The following is a 13562-nucleotide window of genomic DNA, read 5'->3' on the forward strand; positions in this document are numbered from 1 at the left end:
TTTTCTTTTTGCTTATGTGGTGCTGAGGAATGGAACCCAGGGCCTCATGCATGCAAGGCAAGCGCTCTACCACTGAGCCACCTTCCCAGCCCCAGGGTCTTTACTTTTTACACAGGTCAACCTGGACTGGAAATGCCTAGTTGTGTTCCCACTGTAGTGTAAATGACAGACATATACCATCATGCCTAATTTTTTTCTGTTAAGGTCCTTTGAACCTTTTGTCTCAAACCATGATCCTCCCAATTTCAGCCTCCTCAGTAGCTAGGATAGCAGGTGTGAGTCACTGTGCTTGCCACTGTCTGAGTTCTGACACATGCGTATCACTGTGGCACAGTGTCGGAGAGTGGTGTCATCACAGTAAAAACCCGGTTCTAGCCCCCTCACTCCCTATCTTCACATGCACTCCTCTTTTAACTGTTCCTTTATTGTTTTTCCTTTTTTTTTTTCCTTGCACCACTACCAGGGCTTAAAGCTCAGAGCCTCACTCTTGCGTAACGACCTTGTTAGCAGCTGGTAGTTAGCAGCTGGTGCTCTACCACTTGAGCCACAGTCTGGCCCTCTTACTGGTGAACTGAAGATGCAGTCTTTCTGATTTTTCTGCCCAGACTGGCTTTGAACTGTGATCCTCTTATCTCAGCTGGTATAGTAGCTAGGATTACTGGCATGAGCCATCAGCATCAGGCTCTGTTCTTACAGTTTTGTCATCTTCCAGACTGTCACATTCATGAAATAATACAGTGTATGTTTTTTTCACTTAAAAATAGACATTTAAGGTATCCCATAAATGTTTTAACTACAAATGATTCTACATGACCCACCCTTTGGGGGCCAAGGACAGAGAGGGGCAGCCTCTGGGGCCAGGCCTGAAAAGAAACCCAGGACGCTGTGAGAAGCCTTGCAGGGACTGTGTGCCAAAGGGCAGGTGAGTTGGAGACACACGCTAATAAAAGCATCAGCATCCAACCACAGACACACAGCACATTCTATGCAAATGCAGCGAGGGCCCTCAGGGGGTGGCCCTGTTTGATAAGCATTCAGTAGCAAAAACTCCCTAGAAAGACAGAGACACTCCACAGTGACACACACAATACAATTAAAAACCAATTTGGAAACCACAAATGTGAGGAGTAATCTGAAACCACAGCTCCTGAGCGGAGTTCACAGGCCTCCAGACGTGGTAACTGCTTAAGGGAAGGCTGTGAGGGAGGAGACCCTCCAGCTGGAACATGAGGCCACTCCTGGCCTTTCCGACTTACATCTGAAATAACGGCATCTTGTCAGGGGGAAAAGAAAGCGCAGTGTCCAGGAATTTGCACGCTGATACATACAAGATGAGGTCACTAGGGGCCACTTCCCTCACCAAAGGCCCATTCCCATCAGTGCCTGCAACTTTTATTCTGTTCATTTTGTTGCTGTTTCTGTAAATTTGAAAGGAAAATTTTTGTTAGTTTAATTTAGTGCAGTCCACTTGCTTATCAAATTTTGCAAGCTGGAGTTTTCCCTCCTCCCCTCCCTCCCCTCCTTCCTTTTTTTTCTTTGCTATCCCTCAGGCTTCAGCTCTAGACCTGGGCTCTGTCCTTGAGCTTCTTTTGCTCAAGGCTAGTGCTCTATCACTTGAGCCACGTACCACTTCCAGCTTTTTCAGAGTAGTTTAATACACATAAGAGTCTCACAGACTTTCCTGCGGGGCTGGTTTGAGTGACTAGGATTATAGGCATGAGGCACTGCTGGCCAGCCATTTTCTATGAAGACTTTTTTTTAGAATAGCTAGGACCTCCTGAGACTCCAAGGAGAATGCTGGCATTCGATGGCCCTACATCCCATAGTGATGTCCCCTGTCTTGACACATCTCTCTTACCTCAAAGACTCATCTTCCTCTTTAAGATAATCTTCAAGCTGTAGGAATGTCTGAATCTTAAAAGAAAAAGGCGTATTCAAGTTACCATCTGAAGAGATTAAATTTACCTAGTGTGTGTGTGTGTGTGTGCGCGCGCGCGTGCGTGCGTGTGTGTGTCTGTGTGTGTGTGTGCGTGCGTGTGTGTGTGTGTGTGTGTGTGTGCGCGCGCCAATCCTGGGACTTGAACTCTGTCTGGGCACAGTCCCTGAGCTTCTTTTGCTCAAGGTTGGTGCCCTACCACTTGAGCCACAGTTCCACCTCTGGCTTTTTTGATAGTTGATTGGAGTCTCCTGGACTTTCCTGCATTAAACCGTGATTCTCAGATTTCAGTCTCCTGTGTAGCTAGGATTACCAGAGTGAGACACTGGCACCCAGCTTTAGAATTATCCAACTTTCGATAAGAAACTAGCATGGCTGAGGAGTTAGCTCAGGGGTAAAGTGCTGGCCTAGCATGAAGGGAAGCCCTGGGCTCCAACCCAGCACTTAAATCAACAGCAATAACAACAAAGCTAGCACAGACTAGTAAGTGGTACAAATAAGTTGGAATTGTTGGACTACACCAATAAAGATTGAGAGGTCAAATATGATTATAGAATAGATTATCCTCTATTTAACTAAAAGCTGACTGGGTGCCTCCAACCTGATTAAACACAACTTTTAGAGAAAACTGATGCTTATAGAGCCGTATCTTATCCGATAATGAAAAAAAAACATCATTTTGCCAAGCTCAGACCTTGCTCTCAAAAGTAAAATGAGTACTCACCAGCTCAGAGACCATTATGGGCCAGAGTGAGGTCAGATGTTGAGGAGAAATTCTTAGCAGCAAAACTCTGAAAAAAAGAAACATCTGAGCAGCAACTGTGGATGTCTGTCCCACTCTGAGATTGTCTGTCAGGCGTTCTAAGGAAAAAAGATTGTAGAGATGTGAAACAAACATTACCTTTGGGGTTTCTCATTAGTCAAAGAAGAAAAACAAAATTGCAACTGCTTTGGCATCCTGATGACAACCCAGGATAAGAGACCAGTGCTGGAGGACATATGCTGGGATCGCTACCCCCGGGTGTCAAGTAACCTCGAGGCCCTTGCACTGAAGGTGGACTCTGGTGACTGTCATCTTCCCAGGATGGCTGGGAACAAAGCATGGGACACCGACTAGAAACCTGCTGGGTTACCTATGACTACTAGGAACCTACTGGGTTGCCATGTCTTTCTATGAATAAGAATTCTAGACTCAGAAAGCAGAGACAGCTGGTCGCCAGGGGCTCATGCCTGAAATCCGAGCTACTCAAGAGAATTACGATTCAAAGCCACCCCAGACAGGTAAGTCCAGGAGACTCATCTCCAGTAAATCACCAGAAAACCAGAAGTGGTGCTGTGACTCAAGTAGTAGAGTGCTGGCCTTGAGCTGAAGAGCTCAGAGACAGTGTCCAGGCTCAGAGTTCAAGCCCCACCAATTAAAAAAAAAAACAACCAAAAAACTAAAGACAGCCATAGTCAGAGTGATGGGCTTAGACCAGCACGTAGATTGCCTGGCAAACATACTTAGGGAATAAGTAGCAAGTAGGAAGTGAAGCAATGAGTAAAACAGAGTTGATGACCATGCCACAAACTTTTTTTGCCATAAGGAAAGAAAATTAAAAGGACAATTATCAAACCCCAACACTCTTTCACTTCTCCCAACTGATTTCAGGATGGGATGAATGGAGAACAATCACAGTCTTTGTTCAAGGGTCTTTCAACAGTGGGGGTGGGACATCGCCCTAGAGTCCAATTGGACTTCCTGGAAACCTACCCAGTCCTCTGTCTGCGCTCTGCCCCTAATTCAAATGGACCAATAGGTCTTGGGGGCAAACTCAAAGCTAGGACGGAGGGAATAAAAGGAGCTCCCCTGAGCATCTGAAACATACAACCTGTTTCTGGCTTGCTGCTTGCTTTCTGTTCTCCCAAGCAGCCATTATTTCTGCTTTGCAATACACTTTCCTCACTCAAGTTCCCTTGATTCCTGGCGTCATTTCTATATGGTTTCAGAAAACCAGAACCTATCAGGTGCATGAGGATTTTAAAGGTTATTTTAGGGATGTAACACATTGCTGGAGAAAACAGTGATATTAACTAAGATATGATTTAGGGTTATTAGTTCTTCCCTAAAGATGACACACCTACAATCCTAGCTACTAAGAAGGCTGAGATCTGAAGCCAGTCCAGGCAGGAAAGTCTCCAGGAGACTCTTATCTCCAATTAACCACTTTAAAACTGGAAGTGGCAAGCTGAGCCCTGGTGACTCACACCTGTAATCCTAGCTACTCGGAGGCTGAGATCTGAGGATCACCATTCAAAGCCAGCTTGGGCAGGAAAAGTCCATGAGACTCTTATCTCCAATAAACCACTAGAAAACCAGAAGTGGTGCTGTGGCTCAAGCGGTAGAGTACTTGCCTTGAGCTGAAGAGCGCAAGGACAGTGCCCAGAGTTCAAGCCCCATGACTGACAGAACAAAAACAAGAAACTGGAAGTGGCACTGGGGCTCAAGTGGTAGAGCCCTACCTTTGAGCACAAAGAGGCTCAGGAACAGTGCCCAGGCCCTGAGTTCAAGCCCCACAACAAACAAACAAAGTGATAGGACTGAAGTGTGGGGGTGCATGCCTACACTACTGGTGCTTGACAGACAGGAGGAGTAAGAGTTAGAGGCCAGCATAGGCAATGTAGATCTTACTCTAAAACACGAAAAAACTAAGAAGATAAACAGTACAAAAAAAACAGAAATAACTCGCAGCAACAACAACAACAATAACAAAAAGTAAATAGACAAGGCAAATGGAAATTTTATAATGAAGAAAATAGAATCATAGGAATGAAAAGAACTGGGTGAGCTCAACAGCAGAAAGTAGATGAGAGGAAAAAGGGACAATCAGAACAGATTTAATTTTTTAAAAAAGGCGGGGAGGGGTGAGTATCTATATTGAAGTTTCAGATTTGCTGATACATGCCTAAGGTTCCATTATATTTCTGTAGAGGGCTGGCTCATTGTGACCCCTGACCGCTGCTGGGCTGCTGGAAATTCGTGTGGCCCTCTTGGAGCTGCCTGCCACCCACCCACCTGGGGGTCTGTCTTTGGGGAGTGAGGCAGGGAAGGGATGATGACCACGGCTCTTCTTGTTAACTCCCTCCAAAACGCATCCTCCCACACCTTTTAGGCCTTTAGGACTTGATTAGGCCCTCACAAATGAGTCAGTGGTGTAACAAAAAGGTGAATCTGGCTCATGGTGCTGTCTTGATCTAGGCTTTCTGCCATAGGATGAGGCAGGACAGGTAACAGGAAAGCCTTGGAGACCCTTGTCAGACACTGTGCTTCCAGCTCCCACCACCAGAGACGGATCTTTCCTGTTGGTTGTGGATCACCATGCCTAGCAGCACAGCGCAGGCCAAGCTCGTGACTTACCTTGTATCAGGGGAAGGTATAGGTGGTACTGATCCAGCTCGCCACTGAAGACAGCAAAAGCCTGGCGCTTCAGCAGCATGGCCTTTTGCTCAAAACTGGAGAATAGTTTTAAAGAACTGCTCTGCATACCTGAAACAAACAGCAAGCAAGCATGCAAGCAGGAAGCTACAACCAGAGATGAGTGCTAAGCCATAGCTTCCTAGCCAAAACAAACAAAAAAATGCTCTCTCCAGTAATGAGAACATGTGATTATTTCCTTGTGCATTTAAAAATGTTTATTTCATTAATATATAATGATAAGGCATTAAAAGAGGATCTCAGGTGTAGAAAGATACTCCTAAACTAGACATGGTGGCATATGCCTGAAATCCTAGCACTCTGGAAGTAAGAGGAACAGAATTCAAAGCAAACCTGAGTTTCACAGTAAAACCCTGTCTCAAGAGGCCCCCACACACGTGCACATGCGTGTATACACACACACAAACACACACACAGGGAAAACATTATTTCTAAAACAAATATCAGGATGGGAACCCGGCTGCTTTCTGCAACATGGACCTACCATGAAACTCTAAAGACAGGCTGTGGTGGTCTCTTGGTCAGGTGGCAAGTAGGAAGACCTGTTCATTTAGCCCTGATGTGTTCTACCCAACACACTACATCTTAGCACCGCAAAAATGCTAGGTAGGGTAAAAGCTGGCTAAAATGGCACTGGTCCTTAAAAGTGTGAAAAGTAACACAAAACTTACTCATTAAGTCCTTAAACATTGTTTTCTCATGAGTCAGAAGATGGTCAATAATGGACTTCCAACTGGATATGAAGAAAAGCAAAATTAGTTAAAGATGTCATGGATAACAATCTGATTAAATGCTGCTTTAAAATGTTAAAATCTGTTCTATGAAACAGGATTAGTGGTACAAATTAACAGTTCATTTCTAAAACATTAGGAAAGGCCAAGCAAATCCTAACATAATGAATAAATAGTGACCTTTCTTAATATAAAGAAAAAACAACTGGCAAGGGACCCTGGCTTTTTCAAGGGTGTCCTTCCATTTGGTCGCATAACTTTACTGTTTGTTGATGGAAGGGGTTGTATGGGCAAATATCCATTCCTCCTTAGCTTATAGTAAGGGAAGCTAGTTTGGGAAGCGACAATAAGGCCAGGATCCCTGGGTTTTACATTCGCACACTTAATCATGCATGGAAAATACTCAGAAAAAAAATTGTATCTGTATTGAACAGGGCATGTTGGTCATGGTGCTTGAACTCAGAGTCTGATTATTATCCCTGAGCTCTTTTGCTCAAGGCTAGTGAGCTACCACTTTGAGCCACAGCACCACTTCCCACTTTCTGGTGGTTACTTGGAGACAAGAGTCTCACAGACTTTCCTGTCGAGGCTGGCTTTGAAATACAATCTTCAGATCTGAGCCACCAGTGCCCAGGTGGCATAGACATTTTTTCCTTATCATTATTCCCTTAAAAAAAATATAGCATAGTGGCTCAAGTGGTAGAGTGCTAGCCTTGAGCTGAAGAGCAGAGGGACAGCGCTAGTTCAGGCCCCACGACCGACCAAAAAAAAAAAAAAATACAGCATAGGGCTGGGAAGGTGGCTCAGTGGTACAGTGCTTGCCTTGCATTCATGAGGCCCTGGGTTCAATTCCTCAGCACCACATAAGCAAAAAGAAAAAAGCCAGAAGTGGCGCAGTGGCTCAAGTGGTAGAGTGCTAGCCTTGAGCTGAAGAGCTAAGGGACAGCTTCCAGGCCCAGAGTTCAGGCCCCATGACTGGACCCCCCCCAAAAACAATACAGCATAATGACTATTCATATTTTGTTTGGTAGTCTAAGTAATCAGAAGAGGATTTCAAGTATAATGTAGTATATATCATTATAGGCAAATACTGTACCATTCTGATACAAGGGACTTGGGCATCTGTGGGGTTTTTTTTCTTTCCTTTTTTTGGGGGGTGGGGGTCCAGTTGTGGGGCCTGAACTCTGGGCCTGGCCGCTGTCCCTCAGCTCTTTAGCTCAAGGCTAGAGCTCTACCACTTGAGCCACAGCACCACTTCCGGCTTTTTCTGCTTATGTGGTGCTGAGGAATCGAACCCAGAGCCTCAGGCATGCAAGGCAAGCTCTCTACCACTGAGCCACCTTTCCAGCCCCATCTGTGGGTTTTTGTATCTGCAAGGACTTAGGGACAGAAGCTCATGGTGTAATGCCCAGAGACTTGAAGTGCTCAAAAAGACCACCAGGGACCAAAGATCAATGCAAGCGGCAATGAGTCGTTTATTGACGAGCTCGAGCACGGACCCCTCTGTGCACTGATGTCCAAGTGCAGAGAGAGGCCCCCAGCACATGGCTGCTAGACAAGGGCCAAAGCAGCCTTCTGTTACAGAACAAACTTTTAGGCTGTACAGAAAGGCTATCCCTCCGCCATCCAGCCCTGTGCCTTCCGTGTCTTGAGCAAGCTGGCAAGGAGAGGTCCTGAGTGGACCTCCCCATCTCCAGAGGGCACAGGAAGCTTATCTGGGTATGGGCTTGGGGTATATGAACTGAGTACCCAAGGTACCTCCACGGTGACCCAAGGGCTCTGCCATCTCAACACTGGTCAAATAGTACATGATAAAGCAGTGCAAGTCCAAATGTCCCTAGACCACATTCTCTTAGGAATAATTTGCTCTCTTAATTTACTGAGATGATGCTTTGGAGAAAAGGTGCCTTTGCATTTGAAAGTGAACTCAAGGCTGCCGCAGGAGCCTGGCACAGGGATCTGCGAGTACCTGGGAGGAAAGGATGGTATTGGTTTGGTTCTACTGCAGCAACAAAAATGAATTATGGGGGTTGGGAAGGTGGCTCAGTGGTAGAGTGCTTGCCTTCCATGCATGAGGCCCTGGGTTTGATTCCTCAACACCACATAAACAGAAAAAGCAGGAGGTGGTGCTGTGGCTCAAGTGGTAGACCACTAGTCAGTCTTGAGCTGAAGAGCTGAGGGACAGTGCCCAGGCCCAGAGTTCAAACCCCACAACCAACAACAACAACAACAACAACAAAAATTATGTAAAACTTAAACACTAAGAAAATGAAGAACATACATTTTTTAAAAGGTCGCATTGGGATGGGAGTCTTTTTTTCTTTTTTTGCTGGTCATGGGGCCTGAACTCTAGGCCTGGGAGCTGTCCCGAGCTCTTCAGCTCAAGGAGAGTGCTCTGCCACTAGAGCCACACCACCATTTCAGGCCTTTTCTGCTTATGTGGTGCTGAGGAATCGAACCCAAGGCCTCATGCATGCAAGACAAGCACTCTACCACTGAGCCACCTTCCCAGCCCAAACAGTTGACAGATAATCCAACATCTGAATTATCTTTGTGATTGCATGTTGATTGTATTTTCTTTTTCTTTTTTCCTTGTTGATCATGGGACTTAAACTCTAGGCCTGGGCACTGTTCCTGAGCTCTTCAGCTCAGGCGAGCGCTCTACCACTTGAGCCACAGCTCCACTGGGATGGGAGTCTTTATTGAAGAGCCAGGGCCTAATCCAGTTTGAATAAAACTTTTTTTTTTTTTCAATTGTTGGTCATGGGGCTTGAACTCTGGGCCTGGATGCTGTCCCCTCAGCTCTGCAGCCAAGGTGAGTGCTCTACCACTTGAGCTACAGTACCGCTTCCCACTTCCGGTTTTCTGAGTGGTTTATTGGAGATAAAAATCTCATGACCTTCCTGTCCAGGCTGGCTTTGAACCGTAATCCTCAGACCTCAGTCTCCTGAGTAGCTAGAATTACAGGCATGAGCCAACAGGACACGGCAAAGCTTTTTTTTGTTGTTGTTGGTTGTGGGGCTTGAAGTCTGGGCCTGGGTGCCGTCCTTGAGCTCTTCAGCTCAAGGCTAGCATTTGACAACATGAGCCACAGCACCCTTCTGGTTTTCTGGTGGTTAATTGGAGTTAAGAGTCTCACAAGCCGGGTGCCAGTGGCTCACGCCTGTAATCCTAGCTACTCAGAAAGCTGAGATCTAAGGATCCTGGTTCAAAGCCAGCCCAGGCAGGAAAGACTGTGAGACTCCTATCTCCAATAAACCACTAGAAAACTGAAAGTGGCGCTGTGGCTCAAGTGGTAGAGCGCTCACCTTGAGCTGAAGAGCTGAGGGACAGCACCCAGGCCCAGAGTTCAAACCCCACGACTGACAAAAAAAAAAAAAGTCTCACAGACTACTCTGCCATAGTTGGCTTTGAACTAGACAGAATCACAGGCATGAGCCACTGGCTTCTTAGCTGAATAAAGCTTTTAAACACAAAAAACACGTTTAGGGTGGGGCTCAACTTTCAACCCAAGCAGATCTTTTATAGGAAAGTAGCTCAGGGGTTAACCTTCAGGGAAACAGTAAAGGTTAAGCAGATCAAACCATTTAGGGAGATAATAACAAAGGTGACACCTGTAATCACTGAGTGGCCTCTCTCACCTCTAGGCTTTTCAGAGCTGGGTGGGAAGCCCCTCCTACCAGCAAGGCACCCGGACAGCTGTAAGGACAAGGCACATTGCTTAGACCCTCTGCTGGTGACTGGTGGCCTGTAATGTGCTATTCAAGAGGCTGAGATCTGAGAGCCTAGGTTCAAAGCCAGCCTGGGCAGGAAAGTCTGTGAAACTCTTACCTCCAGAAAACTGGAAGTGAAGCTGTGGTGCAAAATGGTAGAGCCTCTAGCCTTAAGCAAAAGAGTTAAGGGACAGTGCCCAGGCCCTGAGTTCAAGTTTCATGACAAAAAAAAAAAGAGCAGCACATTTTATCAGGACAGCAGTTCTTACTAAACACAGGAGGTATCCATTTGAAAGAAAGTAGGGTCCAAAAACAATTCCAACGCTTCTTTCTTCCAGGCACGTTTTGTGTAGGCATAGCCACTCAGGGAGCTCAGCAGCTGGGCGCTGGCCCGGAAGCTAGGGGCGTTGTAGGCACTGTGGAAAGAGAACACAGTCAAGGTTAAAGACAGTGCAACACATTTTTCACCAGATGCCTATGGCCCACGCCTGCAATCCTAACTACTCATGAGGCTGAGATCTGAGGACTGCAGTTTGAAGCCAGCCTAGGCAGGAAAGTTCATGAGAATTCAATCTCCAATTAATCACCAAAAAGCTGGAAGTGGAACTGTGGCTCAAGCGGTAGAGCACCGGTTTTGAGTGAAAAAGTTCAGGGACAATACCTAGGTCCTGATTCCAAGCTTCAGTAGTGGCACAGAATCAGAACCAAAAAACTCATACATTTTTCTGCAATTGTGTAGGATGAAACAGAGAAACATCACCACCTGTGGTTGCGCAAGTAAGGGAAGACGTAGTAAAGCAAGCGCGAGATTAAAGGCAGCGCTTTCTCCTTCTCATCACTGCGGTAAACCATGTCCAGGAGAGAAGCCAGAACCTGCAAGAAGGAGGCCAGGACAAGATCAGAAACCACTGACACAAGGAACAAAGACAAGTCCTTTTCCCCAAGTAAAACCTAAGGGTCAAAGTCATGGGGCACTTGAGGCCTGTTTGGGTGTAGAATGTTTCCCAAAAGGTCCACGTGTTGACGGCTGCAATGCCAGCCTGTGGCGGAATTGGGAAGTGGTGGAAACTGCAAGAGAGGCCTATGGAAGGGAGTCAGGTTGCTGACAAGGGTCGTGGGACCAGGGCCCTGCCTCTTTCTGTGCTTGTCCATCACTCCCCAGCCCCAGCTCACACAAGCTTTCCCTATGATGCAGGATGACAAGCCACTCCCCCATGGGCCCACAGTGAGGTGTGTGTTTACCTCTGCCAGGAGAGAGAGGGCTTGCACGCTGTACACAGAGGGAGCAGATGCGGACACCATTGCTGAAGCTGCGGCAGCATCTGTGGCTACAAAGGGGTGTTGGCTTAGCGGGGACAGCCCTCTTGACTTTGGGTCGCCAAAGCCCTGCAGGAGCTCCTACCTGCCGTTCTGACCATGGATATGGGACTCAGCTATTCTTCCCTGGTGACATTCAATTTCAGCAACTGAGAACGTGGACATTTGGCAAATAACGTCATACCAACACTCTGTGCCCCTTCGTGTCCACTCTTGGAGCCTCAGAATCCTCTTGGGATTCACCTAGCTAGCATCCTGGGCTTTCAATCTTTTGCAGTCTCTTCTTCCAATCATCTCCCACTCTGCTCGGGCTCAGCTACCAACTGTCTCGTCACCCCCTGTCATCGTTCCCACAACCCCCACCTCCAGCTCTGAACGCCCAGAATCCTGAACGCCTAAATCTTCCCCCTCGGCCAGTAGGAACCTTTCACAGACAGAGTTCCTTCCAACGTACTGTACTGCCTCATCACCTGGTAATCAATTTAAAAAAACTGCGAGGGCTGGGAAGATGGCTTAGTGGTAGAGGGCTTGCCTTGCATGCCTGAGGCCCTGGAAGTGAGTCCTTGGCACCACATAAACAAAAAAGTGGCACTGTGGCTCAAGTGGTAGAGCACTCGCCTTGAGCTAAAGCGCTGAGGGACAGCAGCCCAGGCCCGGAGTTCAGACCCCACAACCGACCAAAACAAACAAAAAAAATCATGAGCCTGAATCTTTGGCAACCGGGGAAGTGACAGTGTCACCCTTAGGTTAAGATAAAAACCCAAGCAGACCACCCCACCTGGCATGCCTGCCGAGCTCTGGGGAGAGTGACGGTCACCCTTGTGTACAAGCAAAACTGTATACACTGAAGGTTGGAACCTGACACTTCCCTGTATGTGTACACTGTTAAACTATTTATACCACGGTTGGTTAGCTTCTCCATCAACTCCAAATCTTCACATAGATTTTGTTCTTTTTTAAAAAACTACTACACTGGACTTTGTGTGTTGCAAGCACAGGATCTTTCTTATAGGAAACAGCACTGCTGGCTGACTGCAAGTGTGACCTGCCAAGTCTCCTATACGTACCATACAGGTCGTCCTCAGCATCAGATTCTTCTAGAGTGACCTGAGGCTGGGCCTTCACTTCCAGGTTTCTGCTGAGCCAGCTGGTTTGCTCCAAGGAGGAGCCAGCAACATTGCCTATAGCTTCCAGAATTTTCTGAGTGATTTCCTGAGAGTATCAGAAAAGAAAAGGAGTTAGTTAAGGCACAGTGTAGGTGCCTGAAGGATGGCCTAGCACACAGAGAGAATCCAGGCACGACTGTTATCCATTTATGTAAAATAATGTGCTAGAATGTTCTAGGAGTCACACTAAAAGGTAAAAAAAAGTGTAGCTAATTTTAATATGTTTTTGTATTTTTTTGTTTTTTGGGGGTTGTGGGGCTTTTGAACTCTGGGCCTGGGCGCTTGTCCCTCAGCTCTTCAGCTCAAGGCGAGCGCTCTACCACTTGAGCTACAGCACCACTTCCAATTTTCTAGTGGTTTATTGGAGATAGGAGTCTCACGGTCTCTCCTGCCCGGGCTGGCTTTGAACCGCGATCCTCAGATCTCAGCCTCCTGAGTAGCTAGGATTACAGGCGTGAGCCACCGGTGCCCGGCTTTAATATGTTTTTTAAAAAAACTTTATTAGTCCAGGCACTAGTGGCTCAGGCCTATAATCCTAGCTACTCAGAAGGGTGAGATCTGAGGATCACGGTTCAAAGCCAGCTCGGACAAGAAAGTCTGTGAGACCATTGTCTCCAATAAACCACTCAGAAAACCAGAAGTGGTGCTGTGGCTCAAGTGGTAGAGGGCTAGACTTGAGCTGAAGAGCTGAGGGATAGTGCCCAGGCCCAGAGTTCAAGCCCCACAACCAACAAAAAAACAAAAAACAAAAAACAAAACTTTATTAGCAGAATTAATGGTACAAAGGGATTTCATTTTGGTGTTTGTGACATGTATATATACACATGTCAAATACATGAAAGAGTATGCTGTGTATGTGCACACAAGTGTGTACTCAGGAGTTTTGGAGGTTGGGGGTTCTGGCTCTCTGTAAGCTTTTTTATTGTGTGTGTGCTGGTCCTGGAACTTTAACTCTGGGCCTGGATGCTGTCTGTCCCTGAGCTCTTTTCATTCAAGTCTAGTATTTTATTACTTTAACCATAGCTCCTTTTGAGCTTTATTTATTATTAATTGTAGACAGAGTTCATGATTTTTATGCCTGGGCTGGAGGTGGTACTGTGGCTCAAGTGGTAGATGGTAGAGTACTAGCCTTGAGCTAAATTGCTGAGGGACAGTGCCCAGACCCAGAGTTCAGGCCCTATGACCAACAAAAGGGAGGAGGAGGAGGAGGAGGAGGAGGAGGAG

The 13562-nt window shown here is 46.6% G+C and overlaps 1 protein-coding gene across 2 annotated transcripts in view; it reads right to left on the reverse strand.

The window, feature by feature from the left end:
- Dopey2 (dopey family member 2) overlaps positions 1-13562 on the reverse strand; it is a 90874-nt gene that overhangs the window by 4077 nt on the left and 73235 nt on the right. The window contains exons 27-35 of one of the 2 annotated variants that reach the window (XM_013027541.1): positions 12240-12384; positions 11098-11183; positions 10619-10728; positions 10125-10271; positions 6083-6144; positions 5334-5462; positions 2661-2797; positions 1859-1914; positions 1257-1418 (exon numbers count right to left, since the gene is read on the reverse strand). In XM_013027541.1, coding sequence (XP_012882995.1) covers positions 1257-1418; positions 1859-1914; positions 2661-2797; positions 5334-5462; positions 6083-6144; positions 10125-10271; positions 10619-10728; positions 11098-11183; positions 12240-12384 — 1034 coding nt within the window. Of the gene's footprint in view, positions 1-1256; positions 1419-1858; positions 1915-2660; positions 2798-5333; positions 5463-6082; positions 6145-10124; positions 10272-10618; positions 10729-11097; positions 11184-12239; positions 12385-13562 lie in introns of those variants that run through there. The other variant, XR_001175491.1, reaches the window with a different exon arrangement.

Source organism: Dipodomys ordii, unplaced genomic scaffold, assembly GCF_000151885.1.
Source record: "Dipodomys ordii isolate 6190 unplaced genomic scaffold, Dord_2.0 Scaffold104, whole genome shotgun sequence".
NCBI classification, from domain to species: Eukaryota; Metazoa; Chordata; class Mammalia; order Rodentia; family Heteromyidae; genus Dipodomys; species Dipodomys ordii.